General features: G+C 61.6%; 2 protein-coding genes across 2 annotated transcripts; one reads left to right on the top strand and one right to left on the bottom strand.

The window, feature by feature from the left end:
• The first annotated feature begins 1,407 nt into the window (after window positions 1-1,407).
• Window positions 1,408-11,179, top strand: ESAM (endothelial cell adhesion molecule). Its single transcript, XM_067310137.1, has 7 exons — window positions 1,408-1,495; window positions 8,643-8,800; window positions 8,910-9,123; window positions 9,224-9,379; window positions 9,531-9,653; window positions 9,747-9,885; window positions 10,211-11,179. Exons 1-7 carry the CDS (start codon window positions 1,450-1,452, stop codon window positions 10,491-10,493), a joined length of 1,119 nt encoding a protein of 372 aa, XP_067166238.1. The 5' UTR covers window positions 1,408-1,449; the 3' UTR covers window positions 10,494-11,179.
• Window positions 11,180-13,724: 2,545 nt separating this feature from the next.
• Window positions 13,725-23,792, bottom strand: NRGN (neurogranin). Its single transcript, XM_067310023.1, has 6 exons — window positions 23,588-23,792; window positions 23,045-23,210; window positions 22,418-22,488; window positions 22,193-22,335; window positions 15,537-15,762; window positions 13,725-13,940 (listed from the first exon to the last, which is right to left on the bottom strand). The coding sequence occupies exons 2-6, from the start codon at window positions 23,196-23,198 to the stop codon at window positions 13,734-13,736; spliced, it is 801 nt and encodes a 266-aa protein (XP_067166124.1). The 5' UTR covers window positions 23,199-23,210; window positions 23,588-23,792; the 3' UTR covers window positions 13,725-13,733.
• Between the last annotated feature and the right edge of the window lie 2 nt (window positions 23,793-23,794).

Genomic DNA, 23,794 nt, shown 5'->3' with positions numbered 1-23,794 from the left:
AAGAACCCGGCAGCCGGGAAGCGTTTTATCGATACAATCAAAGCTGTGAGAATCGGGGAAGGGGATTTGGGGGGGGTTGGTGGGAGGGGAGGGCTCGCGGGCCGGGAAAAAAAAGGGAAAAAAAACAACATTTAATGCCTTTTCGGAGATGTTGCTATATACTTAAGCCCCGTTTTCTCGCTGGCCGGTGCTGGCGTTTTGGGTTTTTTGGGTTTTTTTTTTCTGGGTTGTTTTTTTTTTTTTCCCTGAAAACTCATCGATCCGTGGAAGTTGTGACATACAATGAATGTGTCGGTCCTAATAAAATGGAGCAAACGCACGCGGCGCTGTCTTTCTCTTCCTCGAGCTGCTCCCTTTTTTCCCCGCACCTGGATCCCGGTGGGGTGGGGGAAAGCCTGGGAACGGCATCCGCCTTGTGGGTCCTGCCTCTCCCTGTCCCCTCTTCCCTCCCTTCCCCGGGCCGCCTCCAGCTGTAAAATCCAGGGAAGGAAACTGTTCCCGCGAAGCCGCTTCTCATCCGGGGGAGCCCGAACGCCCTTTCCGAAGGATCGACGTGGCAAAATCGGAACGGAGCGTCAAGTGGGTATTGAAACTGCCCCAATTTTGGCCCTATCGGAGGCCTGGGACGAGCAGATTCCCACGCCGCCGCTCAGGGCCGGATCTGCCTATGGATGTGGCAATGATCCAGCTGGGAAATCTTGCTTATAACCCGGGCCAGGCGAGCTTTCTGGGGTCAAAAGCCCCCAAATGGGGCAAACTCAGCCAGAGCATCACAGCTGCGCCAGGAAGCCGCCCGCCAGCCTGGAGCTCCCCTGGAGAATATCGATTTATTATCGATTTAATAATACTAAATTACATTAATTAAATAATATCGTATTTATTATCATATTTAATATTATTGTTATATTATTATTTGATAGTATTAGTATTACATTTGATAGTATTATATTTGATAGTATTAGTAGATTTGATGGAATTATTACTATTATTATTACTATTATTATTACTATTATATGGGGGGGGAAGGCCGGGCACGGCTGGCTCGGTGCACGGCGGACGTGGAGGGGGGGGGGAGGGAACCGCTCAGCACCCGCCGCCCTCAAAACCTTACGACTTTCCCCCAAACCTTCGGGCTGCGGGAAGCCGAGGAGGGAGCGGGAGGCCACGCCCCACAGGGCGGAGGACACGCCCCCAGCGCGGAGGACACGCCCCCCGGGGTGGCGGTCACGCCCCCAGGGAGGTGGTGACGCCCCCGGGGAGGCGGTCACGCCCCCAGGGAGGCGGTCACGCCCCCAGGGGTGGTCACGCCCCCGGGGGCGGAGGCCACGCCCCCACCTGCGGGGCCGCCCCACCTGGGCGCCGCCCCCCGCCTCCCGCCCGCCGCCGCCGCCGCCGCCGCCGCGGCCGCCCCGGCACCTGCTGCGCTGCGAGCGGCGGCGGCGCGGGGCCATGAGGGCGCTGCCGGGGGCTGCGCTGGCGCTCGCCGCGCTGCTGGGTGAGCGGGGCGGCACCGCGCACCGGGCACCGGGGGGGGCACCGGGCACCGGGGGGGGCACCGGGCACCGGGGGGCACCGGGGGGAGGCACCGGCGGAGGCAGCGCGCAGCGGCGGGGAGCGCCGGGGCCGCGCGGTTTCCCCCTCCCCGCCTCGCCGAGGGGCTCCGGCGCCCCCGACGTTTTAGGAGGAGCCGCCCGCGATCGCCGCGGCGGGGACGGGAAGGGGCCGCGGGCCCACGGGGGGGGGGGGCGGGTGGTTTTTCCCCCCCCCGGGATCGGCGCAGCGCCGGGACGCGGTGGGTGCGGGGCGCCCCGCTGCGCGCCGGGTCCGAAGTCCTGCGATAAAGCCGCTAACGGAGGCTCCGGGCGAGTTTCTTTATCTCATTATTACCCTTATTACCATTATTATTTTATTGCTATTATTATTATTATTATTTTATTACTTTATTATTATTATTAAAATTATTATCGGAAAGGTGCCGGGATGAGCCGCGGCGTTAACCCTCCCGCGGGGTCTTTTTTTCTTTTTTTTCCTTTTTTATCTCCTTTTCCCCCGCGTCCCCGCGTGGGATCCGCCGCCGCTCCGTAATTCCCGAGGGGGATCGGAGCAAAAAAAGAGGGAAAAGAGGCGACGCTCGGCCGCTGTCCTCCCCGTATGGGGGGGAAAAAAAGGCAAAAAATCCCAAAACCGGAAAAAATGGGCGGCGGCGCGAGGGTTAAAGCGAGCCGGCCGCCTGCTATCTATAGCAAAGTCGCATTTTTTTATTATCATTTATTTATATATATATATATATATTTTTTTTTTTTTTTTTCCCCTGAATTTGACTCTCCGGAGGATACGGCGCTTTTCTGCCCCTGGGTCGTGAGAAAAGCGGCCGGGAATTTTCCCAACAGACCTCGCTCTTCGGACCCGGCGACTCCTATCTGCTCGGTTATAAATAGAGCCGGTGCCGCTTCCTCGGAGAAGTCCGGAAAAAAAAAAAAGGGCAAAAAAAAAAAAAAGCCCCCAAAAAAGACGTTTTCTTGACCTTTCCGCCAGGCTCGGGGAGGGGGAGGCGGTTTTTCCGGCCGGCTTCTCCGCTCGCTCCCGTTTACGGGCCGCGCGCCGGCCCTGCCTCGATCGTATTAAATCAAAGCTCCGGGTTTAATTTCTATCTCGGTTTCACGGCGCGTAATCGGCTTAATCCTATCGAGCGAGGGCACGGCAAGAAATTCCCCCCCCCCCCCAAACTCCTCGGCCTTTAATTCCCCCACGTTTAATAGCTCCGAGGGTGGAAAATCGGGTTGCCGGCGGGAATTGGGGCCGGGAAAAGCCGTTCGGGGACGGTTTATTCGGAGGGGTTTTGTGGGTCAGCGCGGGAAAATGGGCGGAAGGGAGGAAATTGGGGGGGTTTACGCGGCCCTTTGGGCAAAACGAGGGAAATTTGGGGTTTACGGCTTTGCATCCAAGGTTTTCCATCCGTCGGGCTGGGAGGGGGGATCCGGGGCTCCCGGATTTTTTCGCTGCGCTTTTAGGGTGTTTTTTCCCTCTGCGAAAGGTCGCCGCGAGCTCCAGGGTGGCGCCGGCCCAGCCGGCGGCGTTTCCTGCGGCGGGCGGAAATCTTGCCGAAATTCAAGATTACAAACCCTGCCGGCTCCCGGCCGTATCCCGAGCGCTGGGGCCGGAGAGCGAAGCGGGATTTAACAGCGCGCCGGAGCAGCTCCCCAGTCCTTTATTTTCGGCTCGCGTCCACCCGCTTCCAGCTTTTTTTGGGGGGCAAATATTAAAAAAAGAGGTTTATTGCTGGCTGGTTCCTGCGGGAATACTCTGCCCGGCCTTGGGGACGGAAGCTGACTCAGTTTCTTGGGAAAAAAGGGGGAAAAATAAAAACCCCGGCGGATGGGCCGGAGGGGCCGCGCGGGCGACGAGGCCGAGCGCTGCCGTTTTGGGGACAGTTTCCCCCCGCTTGGGTCTGTTCCCGCGTTAAGCCTTAACTTGGAGCTTGTTTTCTCACTCCAGGCCAGGAGACGGCTCCGGAAAAGGCCTTTCGGAGTTGGAGGGGGAATTTTCCCGGATTTTTTCCCTGCCCCATCCTTTATTTCTCCTTATTTTTTATTAGCCCGGGGGAAAGTCGTCGGCGCTGCCGATATCCGCATATGCCAACGCGGGATTAATTTTTCGAGCCGATTAAAGCCTTAGGGGATTTGAGGCGGCAAGGTGGCGAAAGCCGACGCCGGCGCCAACGGGAGCCCCCGGCTCGGCCTTCCTCGCCTCGAGGAAGAGGAGCAGCGCAGCCGGGCTTCAGGCCCGCGGCCGTTTGGCGTTTTAATCCAGCCTCGCGCGGCGCGAGGGCAAAAACCCCCTCGGGAAACGGGGGATTTTGGAAGGGAGCGTCAGCCGGAAAGCGCCACGGGTGCCTCGGCGCCGGAGTTACGGCGCTGGGGACGCGAGGGGAAGGAGCTGGGATCTGCTGCGGTGCTGCCCGGCATCGGGGTGCCTGGGGAGCCGCACCACCGAAGCGGCGGTGGGGCGGCTTTTAACTAGCCATCATTAGGTTTCAGAGTTAACGTGCACCAGCAATGATGAAGGGAGCGTGGCCTGCGGCAGAGCTGCCGGTTTTTATACTAACCAGGCAATTTCTACTGCCGTAGGTCGCGTTTAGGCCTTTAAAAGCCGACGCGGGGGGGATCCTCTCGGCATCGGCACCGGAATGAGGGCAGGACCCGTTGCCGGGCGCTTGGCGCCGGCCATCCGGGGAGGATTCGGTCCCCGATCTCCCTCGGGAGCGGCCGGCGGGCGGAGGAAATAACTCCGCGATGACGGGCTCGTTCTCGGCGTGTTTGCTGCCGGCCCCGGACGCTCCGCGAGCGGCGACGCAGTCGGGCGCTGGCGTCGGTCCGAACGCGGAGAGATTTCGGAGCCTTGCCAAAATGGGGGGGGAGAAAAACGCTTCCCCCTCCCCAAATTAAGCGGAAAGCGGCGTTTTCCTCCCAGTTTTTTCAGCCCGTGGCTCCGTAGGAGAAGGGAACGGTTTTGGGGCCGCGGGAAAAATCATCCTGGCGGTTCCCACAGGGATACGGGGCTCCCCGAAGAGCCCCGGATGGTCCCCGAAGGGGGCTCGCGCCTGCTCAATCCCTTGGGAAAAGCCCTCCTGACACCTCCCCCCCCGCCTCTCCCGCCTTCGCCAACTCCGGAAAAAAAAACGGCTCTTTAAGAAAATATTCCCTCCTCCTGGTGCCCAAACGGCCCCAAATACGGAGATTTAATGTTTAATAGCAGAGCGGGGCGGGAGGGGGGGATGGGCGAGGGCAACCGGCTTCGCCTCCCCCTCCCCAATCCCGAATTTTCCTCGGGCGCCCGGAGCATCCTTGAAACAGCTCCTTGGCCCCAAGCTGGCTGGGGGGGGGTGAGACCGGAGCGCGTGAGCCTTTTCCAGGAAATCCTGCAGGTGTTGGGCCTCCGCTGGTGGAAAGGCCGTTTCTTGGGAACAAAAAAGGGCGAAAAACGTGCGGGTTTTTGCCATCGGGAAGATTTTTGTGGATTTTCCCCCTCCCTCCGCTCCGTTCCACGGCTTTAACCTGCCCTTTGCCGGCTTTTCCCGGCGGACCGAGCCCCCCCCATGCCGGGAAGGGCCCCGCGAGAGAGCCGCAGTGATTTATCGATCGTTTCGCCCCGGCGCCGGGGCGACGCGGAGGTTTAGCGGGAGTTTCGCACCCAGGGAAAAGGGAAAAAAAAGTGGGAAAAGGAAAATTCGCCTCCGAGCGGCATATTCGGGAGCCCTCTCCCGGCCCGCGCTCGGAAGCGGGAGCCGTCGAGGCATTTCGCCAGCGCCGGGGCCTCTCCGCCGCCTCGTTTTTGCCGCAAAACAGCGTTTCAAAGCGCTCGAGTCGGCTCCCTTTTTCCGCGGCTCCGGCTATTCCCGCTTGGCTTCGCGCCGGGAAACTTTTGGAAAAGGGAAGCCGGCGCCTGCGCGTTGCCAAAAATCGCCCGTTTTAGGTGGTGGCTGGCGGGAGGCTCTTACCCGCTTATCCGGCTTTTCCCCCCCGGCCACGGGCGCCGGAGGCGGAAATCCCCACGCCGGTTCTCCCCGGAAAACCGATTGGAGCAACCGATTTGGTTTGCTCGGCGGTGGTCGGATTTTGGGAAAACCGGGAGCAGCTCGGCTTCCCCCCCCCCACCGGCTTTCCTCGCTGCCGCCGTTTCCCCCCTCTCCGGGATTTAAGGGTTTATGCGCTTAGGACGGGCTTAGCTATTCTTAGGCGGCGACGCTGCCGGCTTTTCCCTAGGGGAAACGGGCTCGATTAGGACCGGAGAAGGGGGGATTTAACCTTAAATTCCGGAGGGTTTGGAAGGGGGTTAGGTGGAGCCGGGCTCATTGTCTCGGCCGGTTATCGGCCCGCGGCAGCGTTTCCTGCCCAGGAGCCGCGCAAGGAGCTGCCAGGAACCGTTACGGATGTCTGGGCAGGGGGGGGGAAAAAAAAGAAACGGATGCGCTAAGGAAGCTAAAAATACCCGGCAGGAATTTTTCCGCCCTGGAAAAAAAGGGGGATGTTGCAGGGAGAGGGTGCCGCGCTGCCGGGGCGGGGGGGGATAATTCGGAAGGGAAACGTCGAGCTCGGCGCCGTTCTTGCAACGTGTCCCGATAGCAAGATCCGTCTTTTTTTTTTTCCCTCTCCCCCTTCCCGGACAAATCCCTGCCGCGACGGCGGTCCGGGAGGGAACGGGGACGGGGACGGCTGCGGGTGACGGCACCGAGCGCAGGGTAATGGGCGCCCGGGGCGGAGGCTCCCGGCCGCCGAGGTGCGAAATGCTGGAGCCGCTCGTTCACGCTCCGATGCCGTTTCGGAGAATCGATGGCTTCTCCCGGCCGCTTTGCGGGGCCCCGGCGCGGGAAAACACCCGGCGCGGGAAAATACCTGGTGCGGGAAAATGGCCTGGTGTGGAAGAACATCTGGCACAGGAAAACAGCCTGGTGTTGGAAAACACCCAGCACAGGAAAATGGCCTGGTGTGGGAAAATGTCCCGGTGTGGGAAAATGCCCCATGCGGGAAAACACCCGGTGCAGGAAAATGGCCCTTTGCAGGAAAATGGTCTGGTGTGGAAAAACACCTGGTGCAGGAAAATGGCCCAGTGTGGGAAAATACCCGGCACAGGAAAATGGCCTGGTGCAGGAAAATGGCCTGATGTGGAAAATCATCTGGCGCAGGAAAACGCCTGGTGTGGGAAAACACCTGGTGCGGGAAAACGGCCTGGTGTGGGAAAACACCCGGTGCAGGAAAATGGCCTGGTGCAGGAAAATGGCCTGATATGGAAAAACATCTGGCGCAGGAAAATGGTCTGGTGTGGGAAAACGCCCCATGCGGGAAAACGGCCTGGTGTGGGAAAACACCTGGTGTGGGAAAACAGCCCGGTGTGGATAAACAGCCAGTGCAGGAAAATGGCCCAGTGTGGGAAAACACCCGGTGCAGGAAAATGGTCCAGTGCAGGAAAACAGTCCGGTATGGAAAAACACCTGGTGCAGGAAAACGGCCCAATGTGGGAAAACACCCGGTGCAGGAAAACAGTCTGGTGTGGGAAAACGCCTGGTGCAGGAAAACGGCCCGGTGTGGGAAAACACCTGGCGCGGGAAAACAGTCCGGCACAGGGAATCAGCCCGGTGTGGGAAAACGGCCCGGCACGGAAAGGATGCTCTGCCCCCCCGCAGCCCCGTGGCAGATTCCCGGGGGAAACCGAGGCAGAGCGTTTCCGGCCTGACCTGCCTTGAGTGGATTACTTTCCCGTTGATCCTTCCTCGGCAGGGCTGGGAAATAATCTCCCTGCGAGCAGTGTGTGCCCCCCCTCCCAAAAAAAAAGGGGGAAAAAAAAGGGGGGGAAAAGGAAAAAAAAAAGGGGGGGAAAGGTGGGAAAAAAGGGGGGGAAGGAAAAAAGGGGGGGAAATAAAAAAAGGGGAAAAAGGGAAAAGGGGGGGAAAAGGGGGGAAAGGGGGAAAAAAGGGGGGAAAAGGGGGGAAAGGGGGGAAAGGGGGAAAAAGGGGGAGAAAGGGGGAAAAAAGGGGGAAAAAAGGGGGAAAGGGGGAAAAAGGGGGGAAAGGGGGGGAAGAGGAGAAAAAAGGGAAAAGGGGGGAAAAGGGAAAAAAGGGGGGAAAAGGGGGGAAAAAAGGGGGGAAAAGGGGGAAAAAAGGGGGGAAAGGGGGGGAAAAAAGGGGGGAAGGGGAAAAAGGGGAAAAGGAGAGAAAAGGGGGGGAAAAGGAGAAAAAAGGAAAAGGGGGGAAAGGGGGGGAAAAGGGGAAAAAAGGGGGGGAAGGGGGAAAGGGAAAAGGGGGAAAAAAGGGGAAAAGGAGAGAAAAGGGGGGGAAAAGGAGAGAAAAGGGAAAAGGGGGGAAAAGGGGAGGAAAAGGAGAAAAAAGGGGGGAAAAGGGGAGGAAAAGGAGAAAAAAGGGGGGGAAAAGGGGGGAAAAGGAGAAAAAAGAGGGGGGAAAGGGGGGAGAAAGGAGAAAAAAGAGGGGGGAAAGGGGGGAGAAAGGGGAAAAAATGGGGAAAAAAGGGGAAAAAAGGATGGATCTGTCCCCAGGGGGGGTGGAAACCGGCTCTGTGCCGGGGGCTTTAACACCCCCCCCCCCCAAAATCGCCCCGGGGAGCGAATGGTCTCGGGGGGGGGGGGGTTATTTCTAGCTTCGCAGCTCCCGGAGGCCGCGGTATCCCCCGGGATGGGGGGGGGCACCGGGAGCTGGGCGTCCGTCCGTCCATCCATCCGTCCGTCCGTCCGCCGGGGCATCGGGCGCCTTTTCCCGTCCTCGCCGGGCTCTTTTGTTCGCCGGGGGGGGGGGGGGAAACGACCCCCCTGTCCGGCGCTATCCGGCGGCCGGAAACGGGGTTTTTCCCCGGGGCGAAAACCGCCGTTAAACCAACCGGGATAAGGGGGGGGGGGCAAAAAAAACCCAAATAACCCCCAAAAAAAACTTGGAAGCAGGTGGCCGCCGGGATAGGCGCGACCTCCTCCTTTTTTTTTTCCCCCCCCTTCCCTTTTTCCCAACGAAGACGGCGTAAAAGCGGGAGGCCGGGGTGCAAGCGGGGAAGCGGGATCGATTTAAGTTTAATTTTAAATTTCTATTATTATTATTTTTAATTTTTTTTTTTCCCGGCTCCTTTTGGCGGGATCGCGGCCAGGCGTCTCGGCGGCGACGCTGGAAGTGCACGTGGCGAGCGGCTCCGTGTCGGCCGTGGAAGGGCAGCGGGCGGTGCTGCCCGTCTGGTACACCAGCGCGTCGCGGAAAACACCCTACGTCACCTGGCTGCTGCACCAAGCCGGCGCCGACCCTTTCCAGGTGAGCGCCGGCATCCCGACCGCACGGATACCCAACCCTGATCCCACCCGGAACGTGGCTTGCTTTTTTTTTTTTTGGGATACGCATAGCGGCGTTTCGCTCCCGGCAGATCCTGACCTACCTGGACGGCACGGTGAAGGTGGAGGAGACGTTCCTGAAGCCCCGCGTGGGTTTCCTCCATCCGGTGACGTCGCGCAACCTCTCGGTGCTCATCAACGGCACGCGGGAACGGGATTCGGGACAGTACGTGTGCACGGTGAACGTGCCGGACGACGGCGCCGGCGGCGGCAGGAACGTGGGAGTCGTCAACCTCACCGTGCTGGGTGAGGCGGGATGGGGGGACGGGGCGCGGGAAAATCCGGCGCCGCTTTCCCACGGCGGCGCCGCGTCTTTCCCCGCTGACGCCGCGTCCCCGCTCCGCAGTGCCGCCGGACGCCCCGGCTTGCCGGCTGCACGGCAGCGTCGCCGTGGGAGCCGACGTGACGCTGAGCTGCTCCTCGCGCAAGGGCAAGCCGGCGCCGGCGTACCGGTGGCGGCGAGCGGCGCCCGTCGCCCAGGTCTTCTTCCCGCCCGTGCAAGGTGAGACCGCGCGGCGGGTGGGGAAAAAAAGGAGAAAACGGGGAAAAAAACGCCCCGTCGGTGCTTTCGCTCCCCGTCACCTTAACTCTGCCCACCGCGGGTGGGAGGTGGCGGGAGGCAGCGGGAACGCGGAGTGATTTTTCCGCCGCAGACGGCGCCCAGGGGACCCTCAAGCTGAGCAACCTCTCGACGGACATGTCGGGCGTCTACGTGTGCGTGGCGGAGAACCGGGCCGGCTCGGCCACCTGCAACGTCACCTTGGAGGTGTTCTCCGGTGAGTGGGCGGCGGGGGGTTTTCCGGGATGGGAGGAGCCCGGCGTATCCCGGCGTATCCCGGTATCTCATCCCGTTCATCCCGTCCGGCCAGGCAGCAACGCGGCCGTGATCGCCGGCGCCGTGTTGGGTTCCTTGGTGGGCTTCGGCCTCCTCGTCTTCCTCGGCCTGCAGCTCCGCGTCTACCGGCGGAAGAAGCGGGATGGGCAGGAGGAGGTGGCCAACGAGATCAAGTGAGCGTCCGGGGGCCGCGTTGGCGGCGACGGTCTTATTATTATTATTATTAATTATTATTATTATTTATTATTTCTATTTATTTTCTTTTCCCCGGGGCGCCCGTCTCCGAGCTGCCCTTTTCCCCGGGAAAAATCAGTGCATCCCCTCTCCAAACCCATTCCGGGCAAGCCGGCAGCTCGGGAAGGCGCCCGCCCCGAATTTTTCCCGCCCACCTCCCAGCAAAGGGATGCAGGAAAATATCCCGGTCCCCTCGGCATCGCAGTTTGGGGATTTTTTTTTCCCAACCCAGTTCCCGACTCTCCGCTCGCTTTCGCTCCGCAGGGAAGACGCCGTGGCTCCCAAAACGCTCTCGTGGGCCAAGAGCGCCGACGCCGCCTCCCGCAGCAGCACCCCGTCGTTGGCTCCGGGTGCCAGCGCTCGTCCCGGCGGCAGCCGGGCGCCTTCGGAAACTGCCTCCATCCTCGGAGCCGCCGCCGCTGCCGGCCCGGCCAACGGCGTTCCGGGAAGCCAGGGCCGTCGGCAGCTGCCCGCCGCCAGCCTGACCCGCATGGGCGCCGTGGCCGTCATGGTGCCGGCGCAGAGCCAAGCCGGCTCCCTCGTGTGACCCCCACCCCACCCCAAAAAAAAAGAAAATCCCCTTTTTTCCTTTTTTTCCCCCCAAAGGGACTTGCGCTTTTTTAACGGACTCCCGAAACCGTCTATATCGCTCTTAATTTTTTTTTTTTGGATGGGGGATAACGATTAGTTTTTAGCCCTGTAGGATACTAACAGCTCTCGCAGCCCCGGCCGCTGGCCGAGGGGGGGGGATATATATATATATATATTTTTTAATATATGGTTTTAAATGTAATATTTTTCATAAAAGCATTAAAAGCGTTCGGGGGGTTTTGGGGGAATTTGGGATGTCGCGCTTGTTTTGGCTTCGCAGCCGTCCCCCCCCCGCCCTCCTCGTCCCAAGGTTCCTCCGGGCGGATGGAGCTGCCGGAGCGGCCGTGCTGGCTGGGCTCTCGCTTTTTTGGGGGGGTTGGGGTGTTTTAAGCAGGCCCGGATGATGTCATTTGGGCCCCGTCGCCCGTCCGTCCGGTGCGGTCGCCCCTTCGGAGGCGTCCGGGTGTCTTCCCGCCGGCTGTCGCGTGCCGGCCACCCCGGGTCTGGCTGGTGTGATGTCGTGATGGTTGTATGGTGGCACCACGCCTGGCCCGTGTCTCTATGACATCGCGCCGGCTGTCACACGTCCATCAGTGACGTCACACCGGCTGACTCGCATCTGTCTGACGTCACACCAGTCATCACACCTCCGTCAGTGAGGTCACACCAGCCAACTCGCATCTGTCTGACATCATCCAAGTCATCATACATCCGTCAGTGATGTTGGACCATCCAAGACCCACAGGTATGACATCACGCCGGCCATCACACCTCCATCGGTGGTGTTGGACCATCCAAGACCCACCTGTATGACATCACGCTGGCCATCACGTGTCCTTCAGTGATGTCACACCAGCCAACTCATGCCTGCATGACATCATGGTGGCCATCACATGTCCATCGGTGTTGTTGGATGATCCAAGACCCACCTGTATGACATCACACCGGCCATCACGTGTCCTTCAGTGATGTCACACCAGCCAACTCATGCCTGTACAACATCATGGTGGCCATCACACGTCCATCAGTGGTGTTGGATGATCCAAGACCCACCTGTATGACATCACACCGGCCATCACGTGTCCTTCAGTGATGTCACACCAGCCAACTCATGCCTGCATGACATCATGGTGGCCATCACACGTCCATCGGTGTTGTTGGATGATCCAAGACCCACCTGTATGACATCACACCGGCCATCATACACCCGTCAGGGGTGTCACAGCAGCCAGCTCACGCCTGCACGACATCATGGTGGCCATCACGCAGCCATCAGTGACATCACACCAACCTGCCTCGCAGCTGCACGACGTCACAGCGGCCGTCTCCCGCCCGTGAGTGACCTCGCACCGTACGACGGGCGCCTGTACAACGTCACGCCGGCCGTCGCGCAGCCACACGCAACGTCACGCCTCCACGGGTATGACCTCACGGCGGTCGCGGCGGGCCCGGAAAGCCCAAGGAAAGGCGACGCCTCTCACGCGGACGTTTATTGGCGGCCCGAGGCGGCCGGGGGGACATGCACACCGGCGCGGGGGATGGGACCAGGCCCCGGGGGGAACCCGGCGGGCGCCGGCGTGGCGCGGGGCGGCCCGGCGGACGCATGCGGGGGCCAGCTCGCCGGGGGCCAGCTCTGCCGGCGGCTAAAAAGGCTTAAAAAGCCGCGGGCCCCGGCGGGGGGACGAAGCGGGGGGCGGCAGGGACACGGGGGCCAGCACGGCGGGGAGGGCGCGGGCGTCCAGCAGCGGGGGCCACAGCGGGCGGGGCGGGCGGCGGCACGGCGAGGGGGGGCTCCGTCCGGCGCCTCGCAGCTGCTGCAAGCAAGGGAGAGAGGGGTCAGTGTCCCTGCCCGCACCCCTGCCTGCACCCTGCCTGCATCGCTGTGTGCACCCTGCCCCTGCCTGCATCCCTGCCTGCATCCCTGCCTGCACCCCTACCTGCACTCTGCCTGCACCCTTACCTGCAACCTGCCTGCATCCCTGTGTGCACCCTGCCCCTGCCTGCACCCCTGCCTGCACCCTGCCTGCATCCCTGCCTGCACCCCTACCTGCACCCTGCCTGCACCCTTACCTGCACCCTGCCTGCATCCCTGTGTGCACCCTGCCCCTGCCCGCATCCCTGCCTGCACCCCTACCTGCATCCCTGCGTGCATCCTGCCCCTGCCTGCACCCTGCCTGCACCCTGCCTGCATCCCTGCTGGCATTCCCGTGTGCACCCTGCCGCTGCCTACACCCTGCTGGCGCCCATGTGCACACTGCCTCTGCCTGCACCCTGCACCCTTGTGTGCAGCCACACCCTGCCTGCACCCCTGTGTGCACCCTGCCCCTGCCTGCAGCCTGCCTGCATCCCTGCCAGCATCTCTCTGTGCACCCTGCCCCTGCCTGCACCCTGCACCCCCGTGTGCACCCTGCCCACAATCCACCTGCACCCAGCTCCTGCCTGCACCCTTTTCTTACACCCAGTCCTTGCCTGCACCTCTGCCTGCAGCCTGCACCTTTTTCTGGCACCCAGCGCCTGCCTGCATCCTGCCTGCACCCAGCACCTGCCTGCACCCAACACCTGCCCACACCCGCAGGCAGCCCAGCCCCATCCCCGGCACCAGGGCCGAGCTGGGAGAGGGGCAAAGCAACCCAGCCCGGCTCCCCAATTTCGGGGAGAGGGGAAAAATCCAGCCCCCAGCGGTTCCCGCTTCCCATCCCGGCTGCATCCCAGAAAGAAAAAAAAAAATCGGCTCCGCCGGCCGACCGGAGTCGCCACCTCCAGGCCGCGGCGACGCCGGGGACCTCCGGCTTCGCATCCCGGGGGCCCCCCCGGCCCCCTTTCCCCGGGGCGCTCCGTGGGCGCTATTAAATTTCCCTTCTCCTGCCGGGAGCCTGTGACACAGAGCTTTTAAAAATAGCGTGTGCCGAGGCGAGCCGGTCGGGGCGGCGTTGCTAAGGGAGAGCCGCGACTCCGAATCGGGAGCTTCGGCTCGCTCCCGCCGGCGCCCGGGCGGAATTAGGGCAAAGCGGGGCGGAGGCAGGCGGGAAAAAAAAAAGAGGAAACCCCCCCCAAAAAAACAACACGACAACGGAAGCCCCCAAATCCTTTCCCTGCCTGCAACGGCCAAGACGCGGCGTGGGAAAAATGGAAATAAAAATGGAAATGAAATAAAAAAGGGGGGTTTTTAGCCCAAAGTTGCCCTCACCCGGGCCGGCTAGTCGCCGTTGCGGAGGTCGCCCACGCGGGTGCTGTTGGCGCACTCGGCGTCCTTGCTTTTCCGCTCGATCTCGCCGCCTTTTATCTTCTTCCGAGTCATGTGGCCGCGGAAGCTGGCCTGGATCTTGGCGGCGGCCGCGTTGGCGTCGGGGTCGTCCAGCGGGATGTCCAGGATGTCCTCGTCCAGCTTCGTGCACGCTCCCTCCTGCCAACGGAGCGGCAGGAATCGGGGGGGTTTTTTGGGAAAAGGGGGGGGGGGGAAGTGCCTAAATGAGCCCCCCCTCGGCGATAAATCTCAGCTCCTCACTGGGGGGCTCCCGGCGGGAAGAGAAAAAAAATCGCGTCCTCGCTCCGAACCGGGGCCCGCGGGGGCGAGGTGAGCCGGGGCTCCAAATTTAGCGCCGGAGGCTGCAAAACTCCTCGGCGTTTTTATAGCCGGGGGAGGAGAGTGGGGGGGGGAAGAAGGGGGAAAAAGAAGGGAAAAAAAGGGGGGAAAAAAACGGCGCTTCTCACCCGGCGCGATTCGAGGCAGCGAAAATAGACGGGGGATGAATCACGCGCCGGCGGCTCCCCCCCGGGTCTAGACGGGGAAAGGGGAGGGAAGGGGGGGGGGATCATCCCCACGGCTTCCCATCCAAGCCCCCCACATCCATCCGGAGCAGGAAAAGTGGAGGGGGGGGGAAAGAAAGGGGAAAAAACACAAAAAATTCCCACCCGGAGCAGCGATAAATCACTGCACCTCACTCCCCTCTCCGGCCTCTTTGAGGGGGGGTTAAAATCGAGCCGGATCCGCGAAGTCGCGGCTGATTTTGGGTTGGGGGGGGGGGTTTTGGGACCCCCCCCCCCCCCCACGTTCCCCTCGCCGCCGTGGCCCGGGCCGTGGCGTGTAACGAAATCCGCCGGGCTCTGCTCTGCCATCAATAATTGAGAGCGCGGCGAAACGGGATCGGCCCGGATGAGCGGAAACGAATGCAGAGAGGGAAAAAAGGGAAAAAACACCCCCCCCCCCCAAAAAAAAAAATCCCACGAGACGCGGCGAAGGTGTAGAGTTGCCCCGGGGGGGGGGGGGGAGGAAGAAGAGGGGCTGCTCCTCTTCCTCGCCGCCGAGCGATGGAGGTAAGGGGCATCGGGCGCCCCGGAAAAGCCGCCGGAGCCTCTCGAGCGGCTTCGAAGGACTTTGGAGAGTTCGGCTGAGCGGGAGAGGAAGGAAAAGCAGCCGGAGCATTTGGGGGGGGGATTAAAAAAAATAATAAAAGAGGGGATTTTTCTGCCGGATCGGCTTCCCGAGCTGGCTCCGGAGCCGGGCGAGGTTGCCCCGTTTCTACGGAAACCCCCCCCCAAAAATCGCTTTTTCCCACGCTCCCCCCCCCCAAGTGATATAAGCCGATATAAGTGATATGGGGGGGGGAGGGAACGGAAGATGCCACCCTCCGACCTGGGGTTTTCCCCATGGGAAAAGCCTGGGAAATGCCCACCGGATTGGGGAGGAACATCCCCATGCTCGGGGCACCGGGCGGCAAAGCTGGGTGCTGGGATCCCCCCCCCCCCCCTTTGGTCAGCGTTTCGCACCCACGCTCAGCCGACCCCCCCCAAATAAATTAAAAATATATATCCCCATCTGCCCCCCCCCGTCTCATCCCAAATCCCCGCCGGAGCGAGGAAAAAAAGGGGAGGGATGCTGCAAGCCGTAGGCTGGTGTTGCATGGATTGGGGGTGGGAAAAAAAAATTAAAAAGCCCCTAAAAAATCCCCAAATTTTGCTTTTTTTGGGGGAGGGGGGCAGGGGGGGGCGGTTTACGTACGTTGCAGCAGTCCATGGTGGAGGCCACGGTGACGGGCGAGAGGTGCCGCGCTGCTGGTGCCGATGCCCGGCGCGCTCCGCTCCGCTTTCCCGGCAGCCGCTCCGAAGGTGTCAAGTTGAGCGGAGCCGCTTGCCTACGTAATGCGGCTCCTCGCCGCGAGCCTATCAGACCCGCACCGCTCCTCGGCAGGCTTTGCGGGGGGGGGGGGGATTTTAATTCCCCCCCCCTTTTTTATTTTTTCCCCTCCTTTTTTATTTTTTTCCCCTCCTTTTTGATTTTTTCCCCTCCTTTTTTTTCCTCCTTTTTCATTTTTCCCCCTCCCTTCTCATTTTTTCCCTCCTTCTTTCTTTCCCCCCCCCTCTTTCCTCCTCGCCCCTTTTTCTTCTTTTTTATTATTATTTTAATTTTTTTTATTCTTTCCCTGCAAAAAAAAAAAGCCTCCCTCGTAATGCTTAAAGGCACAGGCAGCACGCGGAAGGGATGGAAGGGGGGGGGGCCGGATTTGCAATATTAGCCACGACGGAGCGGCCACTATCGGATATTTAACGGGACGCATCCCGCGCTCGCTCTCCAACCGGCCGCGTTTCGTGCCCCCCCGCAAAAAATTAATAAAAAAAACCAGGCAGGGATGCTCGGAACGTCGCTCCGCTGATTTAATAAATTTATCCCAATTTGCACCGATTTGGGATGCTGGTTTTGCTGGGGGGATAATGGGAATTTTTCGGGGTGCCCAGGGAGCGATGCTGGATACGGTGGTGAGAAAACTTTCCTGCTTGGGGCATCCTCGCCGCCCCCCTCGCCCCGGTGTTGTCCAAAAGTAGGGTTTTTTTTTTTTTTTTTCCCACCAAAACGAAGGGAAAAACTTCCCGGCGAGGCCGGGAGCCCCCGAGCAGAGCCGCACGCCCCCCCCTCCGCTCCCCGCGCCGTGCCGCGAGCTCGGCTTCGCCGGCGCGGGCGGCTCTGACCTAGTTTTCGGAGCTGCCTCGCCCCCACCACCGCCGCCGCCTCCGGCACGGCACGGCGCGCCGGGAAAAGGGATGGGGAAAGAGGGCTCCGACCGGCAGCCCGGGATGCGCCGCAATGTGGGTCTGGTCCGTGGGGGGGAATCATTCGGAGAGATGCTCTGGATGAGCTCACCTGGCTGCTTTGGGGTAGTTTTTTCTTTTTTGGGGGCTAAATCCAGCCAGTTTTTCCCCTCTCGCTGGGAGCGTTTGATCCCACCCCAAACTTCAGGGGGTTTCTGGTGAAAGGAGATGTGCAAAAACGGCCCCAGCTGGTTTTCCCGGCCCCCCCTCGGGCTGCTTCCAAAGCCGGCTTTCGTCCTCGGAGCGCCGCAGCTGCAGCAAAGCCTGGGAGCCCCTTAGGGCTGGTGGGGCAAGATGCACGGTCCTGGCATGAGATGCCTGGTCCCATGGCGAGATGCATGGTCCCATGGTGAGATACATGGCCCTGAAGCAAGATGCATGGTCCTGGGGCGAGATGCATGGCCCCATGGCAAGATGCATGGTCCTGGGGCGAGATGCATGGCCCCATGGCAAGATGCATGGTCCTGGGGCGAGATGCATGGCCCTGAAGCAAGATGCATGGTCCTGGGGCGAGATGCATGGCCCCCATGGCAAGATGCATGGTCCTGGGGCGAGATGCATGGCCCTGAAGCAAGATGCATGGTCCTGGGGCGAGATGCATGGCCCCATGGCAAGATGCATGGTCCCATGGTGAGATACATGGCCCAAGGGCGAGATGCACATCTCCAGGGTGAGATGCATGGCCCTACAGCAAGATGCACGGCCCACGGAGGAGATGCACGGCCCGTGGGTGAGATGCATGGTCCTGGGGAAAGATGCACAGCCCTAGAGTGAGATGTATGGTCCCAGAGCGAGATGCATGGTCCTAGGGCAAGATGCATGGTCCTGGGCTGAGATGCATGGTCCTGGGGCAAGATGCATGGCCCATGGGTGGGATGCATGGTCCTGGGGCAAGATGCATGGTCCTGGGATGAGATTCATGGTCCTGGGGTGAGATATATGGTCCCAGAGCGAGATCCATGGTCCTGGGGCAAGATGCATGGCCCATGGGTGAGATGCATGGTCCTGGGGTGAGATGCATGGTCCCAGGGTAAGATGCATGGTCCCATGGTGAGATGCACAGCCCCAGAGCGAGATGCATGGTCCCAGGGTGGGATGCATGGTCCTGGGGCAAGATGCATGGCCCATGGGTGAGATGCATGGTCCTGGGGTGAGATGCATGGTCCCAGGGTAAGATGCATGGTCCCATGGTGAGATGCACAGCCCCAGAGCGAGATGCATGGTCCCAGGGTGGGATGCATGGTCCTGGGGCAAGATGCATGGCCCATGGGTGAGATGCATGGTCCTGGGATGAGATTCATGGTCCTGGGGCAAGATGCATGGTCCCGGGGTAGGATGCATGGTCCTGGGGTGAGATGTATGGTCCCAGGATGAGAGGCACAACCCCAGGGTGAGATGCGCAGCCCCAGGGTGAGGTGCACGGTCCTGGGGTGAGATGCATGGTCCTGGGGTGAGATGCATGGTCCCAGGGTGAGATGCATGGTCCCAAGGCGAGATGCATGGTCCCAGGGTGAGATGCACATTCCCGTGGTAAGACGCACGGTCCTGGGGTGGGATGCACAGTCCCGGCACGAGGGCCACGGTGCCCATTTCCATCCCGGAGCCCCCCGCCGCTGCCGTCTTCCCTCGCTCGCCTCTAATACCAGGCTTGGGAGTTGCTAAGCAACTGCACAACTCGCCGGCTCCGCGTGCCGATGCCGGCTCCGTCCTGCTCCGAAACGCTCTCCGGAGACGCGGGCGTCGCGCTCCCACCCCCCGGCCCGTGACTGGCCCGGCACATCTCCCTCCATCCCGGGTTTGTGTCCCGGGGCTGCTGTCCCAGAGAGGCCGCAGCAGATCTGGGCCCCAGCTGGGCTTTGGATGTGGCTCCTCATCCCTGCTCGGCTGCTGGTAGGAGGCCATGGAGATGTTCCTCCTCGGGGCGTCTGATGGCTTCAGCCTGCCCCTTTGCCATCTCCATCCCGATCCGCATCACCACCGCCATTCCCGTCACCGCCCCCGACATGACCGCCATCCCCATCCCTGTCATCGTCGCCATCCCCGTGCCCATCACCATCACCTCCTCACCGTTGTCACCATCCCGTTCCCATCGTGATCCCCATCTTCATCACCATCCCCAGCCCTGTTGTCACCATCCCCATGCCCATCGCTCCCCCCCCCACTGTTACCATCCCCAGCAAGATCCCCAGCCCTGTTGTCATCACCATCCCCATGCCCATCACCATCCCATCTCCATGACTGTCACCATCCCATCCCCATCGTGATCCCCATCACTGTCATCGTCACCATCACCGTGCCCATCACCTCCCTTCCACTGCCCTCAACCCCATCTCGATCCCCATCCTCCTCCCCATCCCCATCTCCCATCCCCATCACCATCTCCATCCCCATCCCCATCCCCATCCCCATCCCCATCTCCATCTCCAACCCCATCATCCCATCATCATCTCCATCCCCATCATCATCTCCATCCCCATCCCCATCCCCATCCCCATCTCCATCTCCAACCCCATCATCCCATCATCATCTCCATCCCCATCACCATCTCCATCTCCATCCCCATCCCCATCACCATCTCCATCTCCAACCCCATCATCCCATCATCATCTCCATCCCCATCATCATCTCCATTCCCATCCCCATCCCCATCACCATCTCCATCTCCAACCCCATCATCCCATCATCATCTCCATCCCCATCACCATCTCCATCCCCATCTCCATCCCCATCCCCATCCCCATCTCCATCTCCAACCCCATCATCCCATCATCATCTCCATCCCCATCACCATCTCCATCCCCATCTCCATCCCCATCACCATCCCCATCTCCATCTCCAACCCCATCATCACATCTCCATCCCCATCCCCATCCCCACCACCATCTCCATCCATCTTATGGCCCCGAGTCCGTCACAGCCCAGGTTCAGGCCTTGCCGTCAGCCCCCACCTTTCCGCTGTCCCCCTCCGGCTCCCCACGGGGCATCCGAACCCGGCTGTTCCCATTCCCGCCCCCTCCATCCCCATCTCAACGTTCCCACCGACAGCTCCCGGGTGCAATGGGAACGTGGGCGCACCCCGGCCACCCGCCACGGCCGGATGATCCGAGGCGAATCGGGGCCGCGCCTCGGCAGATCCCCTTCCGACCAAGCAGCCGAGCGCCAAAATCCACCCGGAAAGCGGGGGAGAAACCCTGACCCCGGCCCCGGGCCACCCCGTTCCACCTCCGGAACGGCGCGGAGGCGGCGAGAGCTTTCTCCGAACCGGGAGATTATTTTTTTTCCCTTCTTTTTGCTTTTTTTCCCCCTTTTTTCCCCCCCGCTCCGCGGCGGGAGCAGCGGGCTGCGCTCGCGGGAACAGGCTGCTTTTCAAGCATCCCTCGAATCTCGCCGGAGCCGTTCGCACCCGGCTCCGCTTGGCAGAGCCGGTTTCTAAGTACTGCAAATGCCACCTCATCCCACCAGCGCCGGGGAAAAAATAGCTCCTCTCGCAGGGCCGAGCTGCTCTAAAAAATCCGCTTTCCAGCTTCGCCGGCGTTCCGGCTCTTTTTTAACCCCCCCTTCCCTTTTTTTTTTAGCGCCTCGGGATGCTCCATGCTCCGGAGCGAGGCATCGTCGCCCCGGAGGTGCCCAGCCTCGGAGGGCGCCGGCGACGAGGAGGGAAACGCAGGATCCGGGAGGGTCTTTTGGTCTCCGAAAAGGGACTATCCGGATTTTTTTTTTTTTCCTCCCCCCATTCCCGCTCGCCGGCCCTGGCAAAGGCGCCGGGCGCCGCGTTTCCCGCTGCGGAGGAGGGAAGCGCCAAATGCCAGAACATTTCTAATCGTTAATAGCGTCTTGAGGCGCTTCCAGGCCGGGCGGCTTGGAAAAAGGGGGGGGGAATTTGGGGTTTTTTTTTTTTTTTTTTTCCCTGGAAAAAAGCAGGCCCAGCCGGGATGCGGGGCGAAACGAGCCGGCAGTGCGGCCCGAAGCGGCTTCTCCGGGTGCCGGGGAAGGGGAAGCGAGTCGGGGAACGGCGGAGGGTCTTTTTTGGTTTTTTTTCCCGCGCCTCCTTCCCTGCTTCCCGCGGCGAGTGCCGGAGCCGGAGCCGGAGTTTTGGGGGGGGCCGAGGTGCCCCGCTGACCCCCCGGCGTGGGCGAGCGCCGCGTGCTGCATATGGCGCCGGCAAGGAGCGGAGAAAGGGGAAAAAAAGGGGGGAAAAAAGAAAAAAAGGGGGGAAAAAGGAAAAAAAAGGATAAAAGGAAAAAAAGGGGGGGGAAAAGAAGAAAAAAGGGAAAAAAAGAAGAAAAAAGGGGGAAAAAAAGAAGAAAAAAGGGGAAAAAGAGGGGAAAAAGGGGGAAAAAAGGGGGAAAAAAGGGGAAGAAAAGGGAGGCGGCGAGGGAAGAGCGCGGGAACGCCGGCCGGGAAGCTCGGACCCCCGTCCCCAAGTTTGATCAATCCCGGTTTATCCGCCCCCCCTTCCCCCCCCCGGTGCAATTTTTTCCGCGTTATTCGGGTTATCCGCGGCCCGCGGGGAGGCGCCGGCCTAAATCGGGGCCGTTCGAACGTCCTCGGGAGCGGGGAGGAATCTGGGGTGAGGGCTGCAAATAGCCGGGGGGGCCCCGGGGAGATGTCGCCCCCCCCCCGCTCCCACCCCAATTAGCGGCGGGTAATTAAGTGCTCATTAAAGGAGAGCTGATCGGGGGGGGGGGGGATGGAGGGGGGGTCACGGCGCGGCACTTCGGCTCCTCTTTTCCCGCTGCCGGTTCGGGAGGAGGCGAGTTCCTCTGGAAGGGGGGTTGTTGCCCGCGGGAGGATTCCTGCCCCCCCCCCCCGGCCTGGGGAGGGGGGAAAAGGGGGAAAGGGAAAAAAGGGAAAAAGGAAAAAAGGGAAAAGGGGGGAGAGAAGGGAAAAAGGAAAAGAAAGGGGAAAAAAGGGGGAAAGGGGGAAAAAGGGAAAAGGGGGGGAGTAAGGGGAAAGGGGGGGAAGGAAAAGAAAGGGGAAAGGGGAAAGAGGGGAAAAAGGGGGAAAGGGGAAAAAGGGGGAAAAAAGGGGGGAAGAGAAAAGAAAGGGAAAAAGGGAAAAGGGGGGAGGGAAAAAAGGGAAAAAGGAAAAAAAGGGGAAAAGGAGAAAGGGGGAAAAAGGAAAAAAGGGGGAAGGGAAAAAGGAAAAAGGGGAAAAAAGGGGGAAGGGAATAAAAAGGAAAAAGGGGAAAAAAGGGGAAGGGAATAAAAAGGGGGAAAAGGAGGAAGGGAATGAAAAGGGAAAAAAGGGGGGAAAGGGGAAAAGGGAAAAAAGAAAAAGAAAGGGAAAAAGGGTGAAAAAGGGAAAAGGGGGGAAAAAGGAAAAAAAGGGAAGAAAAAGGAAAAGAAAGGGGCCTTGGCGGCCGAGTTCGGCATCGGCCCGTCGTAACCGGGTTACGCAGGACCCGGCGCCCTTTTTTCCCACTGGAGCCAGAGCCACCCGGAGCCGCCGCGAGCCAAGATGAAACGCTCCCATTTTTTTTTAATTTATTTTATTTTGGGGGGGGGAATCTAGGAAAAAAGCGGATTCCCCCCCCCCCCAATGCCGGTGTCCAGCGAGCCGGAGGAGGCTCAAGCCCAGCTGTCCCGCGGTTCGGCCTCCCGGCGGGCCCGGAAGCTCCTGTAGGCAGCCTGGATTGTGGCGGCGGCTTCTTCGCGCCTCTTTTCCGAGGTTTCTTCCCGGAGCCGGAGCTCCAGCGGCGCCTCCTGCTCCTCCTGGATAGCAGGGGGAAAAGAGCCGGGGTGAAAAGAGCCCCCCGGGTGCGGGGGGGTTTGGGGGGGGGGGGCAGGAGCCCACCTGGGAAGCCGGAGCGTTGTAGAAGAGATCCTCCAGGCGGGCGGCTCGCTCCGCCGGATCGGCCGAGCTCCCTGCCGGAAAGGAGCGGAAAAAGGAGGGGGGGGTGTTTTCCTGCTGCCCCCCATGGATGCCACCTCCCCCCCCCCCCCCGGACGCGGGATGGGCAGGCTCTGCAGGCCTGACGCCATGTGAGATGGGCACCATTGGACAGGTCAAATACCACATGGGATGGGCACACTCCACAGGCCTGACGCCATGTGAGATGGGCACCATGGTGCAGGCCTGATCCCCCCTGGGATGGGCACACTCTGCAGGCCTGACGCCATGTGTGATGGGCACCATGGGGCAGGCCTGATCCCCCTTGAGATGGGCACACTCTGCAGGCCTGACGCCATGTGTGATGGGCACCATGGGGCAGGCCTGACACCCCCTCCATCATGGGCACATTCTGCAGGCCTGATGCCATGTGAGATGGGCACCACGGGGCAGGCCTGACACCCCCCAGGCATGGGCACATTCTGCAGGCCTGACGCCATGTGAGATGGGCACCAGGATGGGGGCGCGGAGCAGCCCCAGGGCAGGGGGTTGCAGGTGCCGGCAGAGGGGGAATGCAGCCGGGCCACTCACGCTCTCGCTCCTCGAGCAGCGCCCGGAAGTGCTCGGCGGCGAAGCCCACCACATCGCGAGGCTGGGCCCGCAGCACCTCCCGCGCCAGCCCTTCCAGCAGGTTCCTGAAGCCGGCGGGCACCCGCAGGTGGGTGTTGGAGAAGGGGACGGCCATGGCCCGCCTCGCCTGCGGGGACAGAGCCGCGGCCCGTCGCGACCGCGGCGCCGGGACTCGAACCCGCGACGCGCCGAGCGGGGCCGGGAGGGGAGGGGCGGGGAGGGGAGCGGAGGGAGGGGCCGCGCCGCGCGCCGCCGCCAGGGGGCGCCGCCGCCGCCGCGCCCCAGCGCGCTTGCGCGCGCCCCGCTTATAACTGCGCCTGCGCGGCCGCCCCTCAGACAGAGGTGGGGGGGAGGGTGAGGAGGCCCCGGCCCCCTTTCCCGCTTCCCCTTTCCCGCTTCCCCTTTCCCGCTTCCCCTTTCCCGCTTCCCCAGCCCCTTCCCGCCTTCCCCGGGCCGCCGCCAGCCCCCGCTCCCTTCCCTACGCCGCGACCAGGCCGCGCTCACCGCTGCGGCCGCGCTGTTGCCTGGCAACCAGCCCCCCCCTCCTCCTCCCCGGGGCAACGGCGGGTGGCGCTGACGCGAAGCCTCGGCCACGCCCCCAGGTGATGACCACGCCCCCAGGCGGAGGCCACGCCCCTCCACGTGGTGCCGGGCGGCGGCGGCGGCTCCCGCGTCGCCGCCGGGAGAAGCTGGGCCGAAGCCGGTGCGCGA

This window comes from Apteryx mantelli, chromosome 23 (assembly GCF_036417845.1).
Source record: "Apteryx mantelli isolate bAptMan1 chromosome 23, bAptMan1.hap1, whole genome shotgun sequence".
Taxonomy (NCBI): domain Eukaryota; kingdom Metazoa; phylum Chordata; class Aves; order Apterygiformes; family Apterygidae; genus Apteryx; species Apteryx mantelli.
The sequence above is the reverse complement of the archived record's forward strand: the minus strand, read 5'-3'. Positions and strand labels throughout refer to the sequence as shown.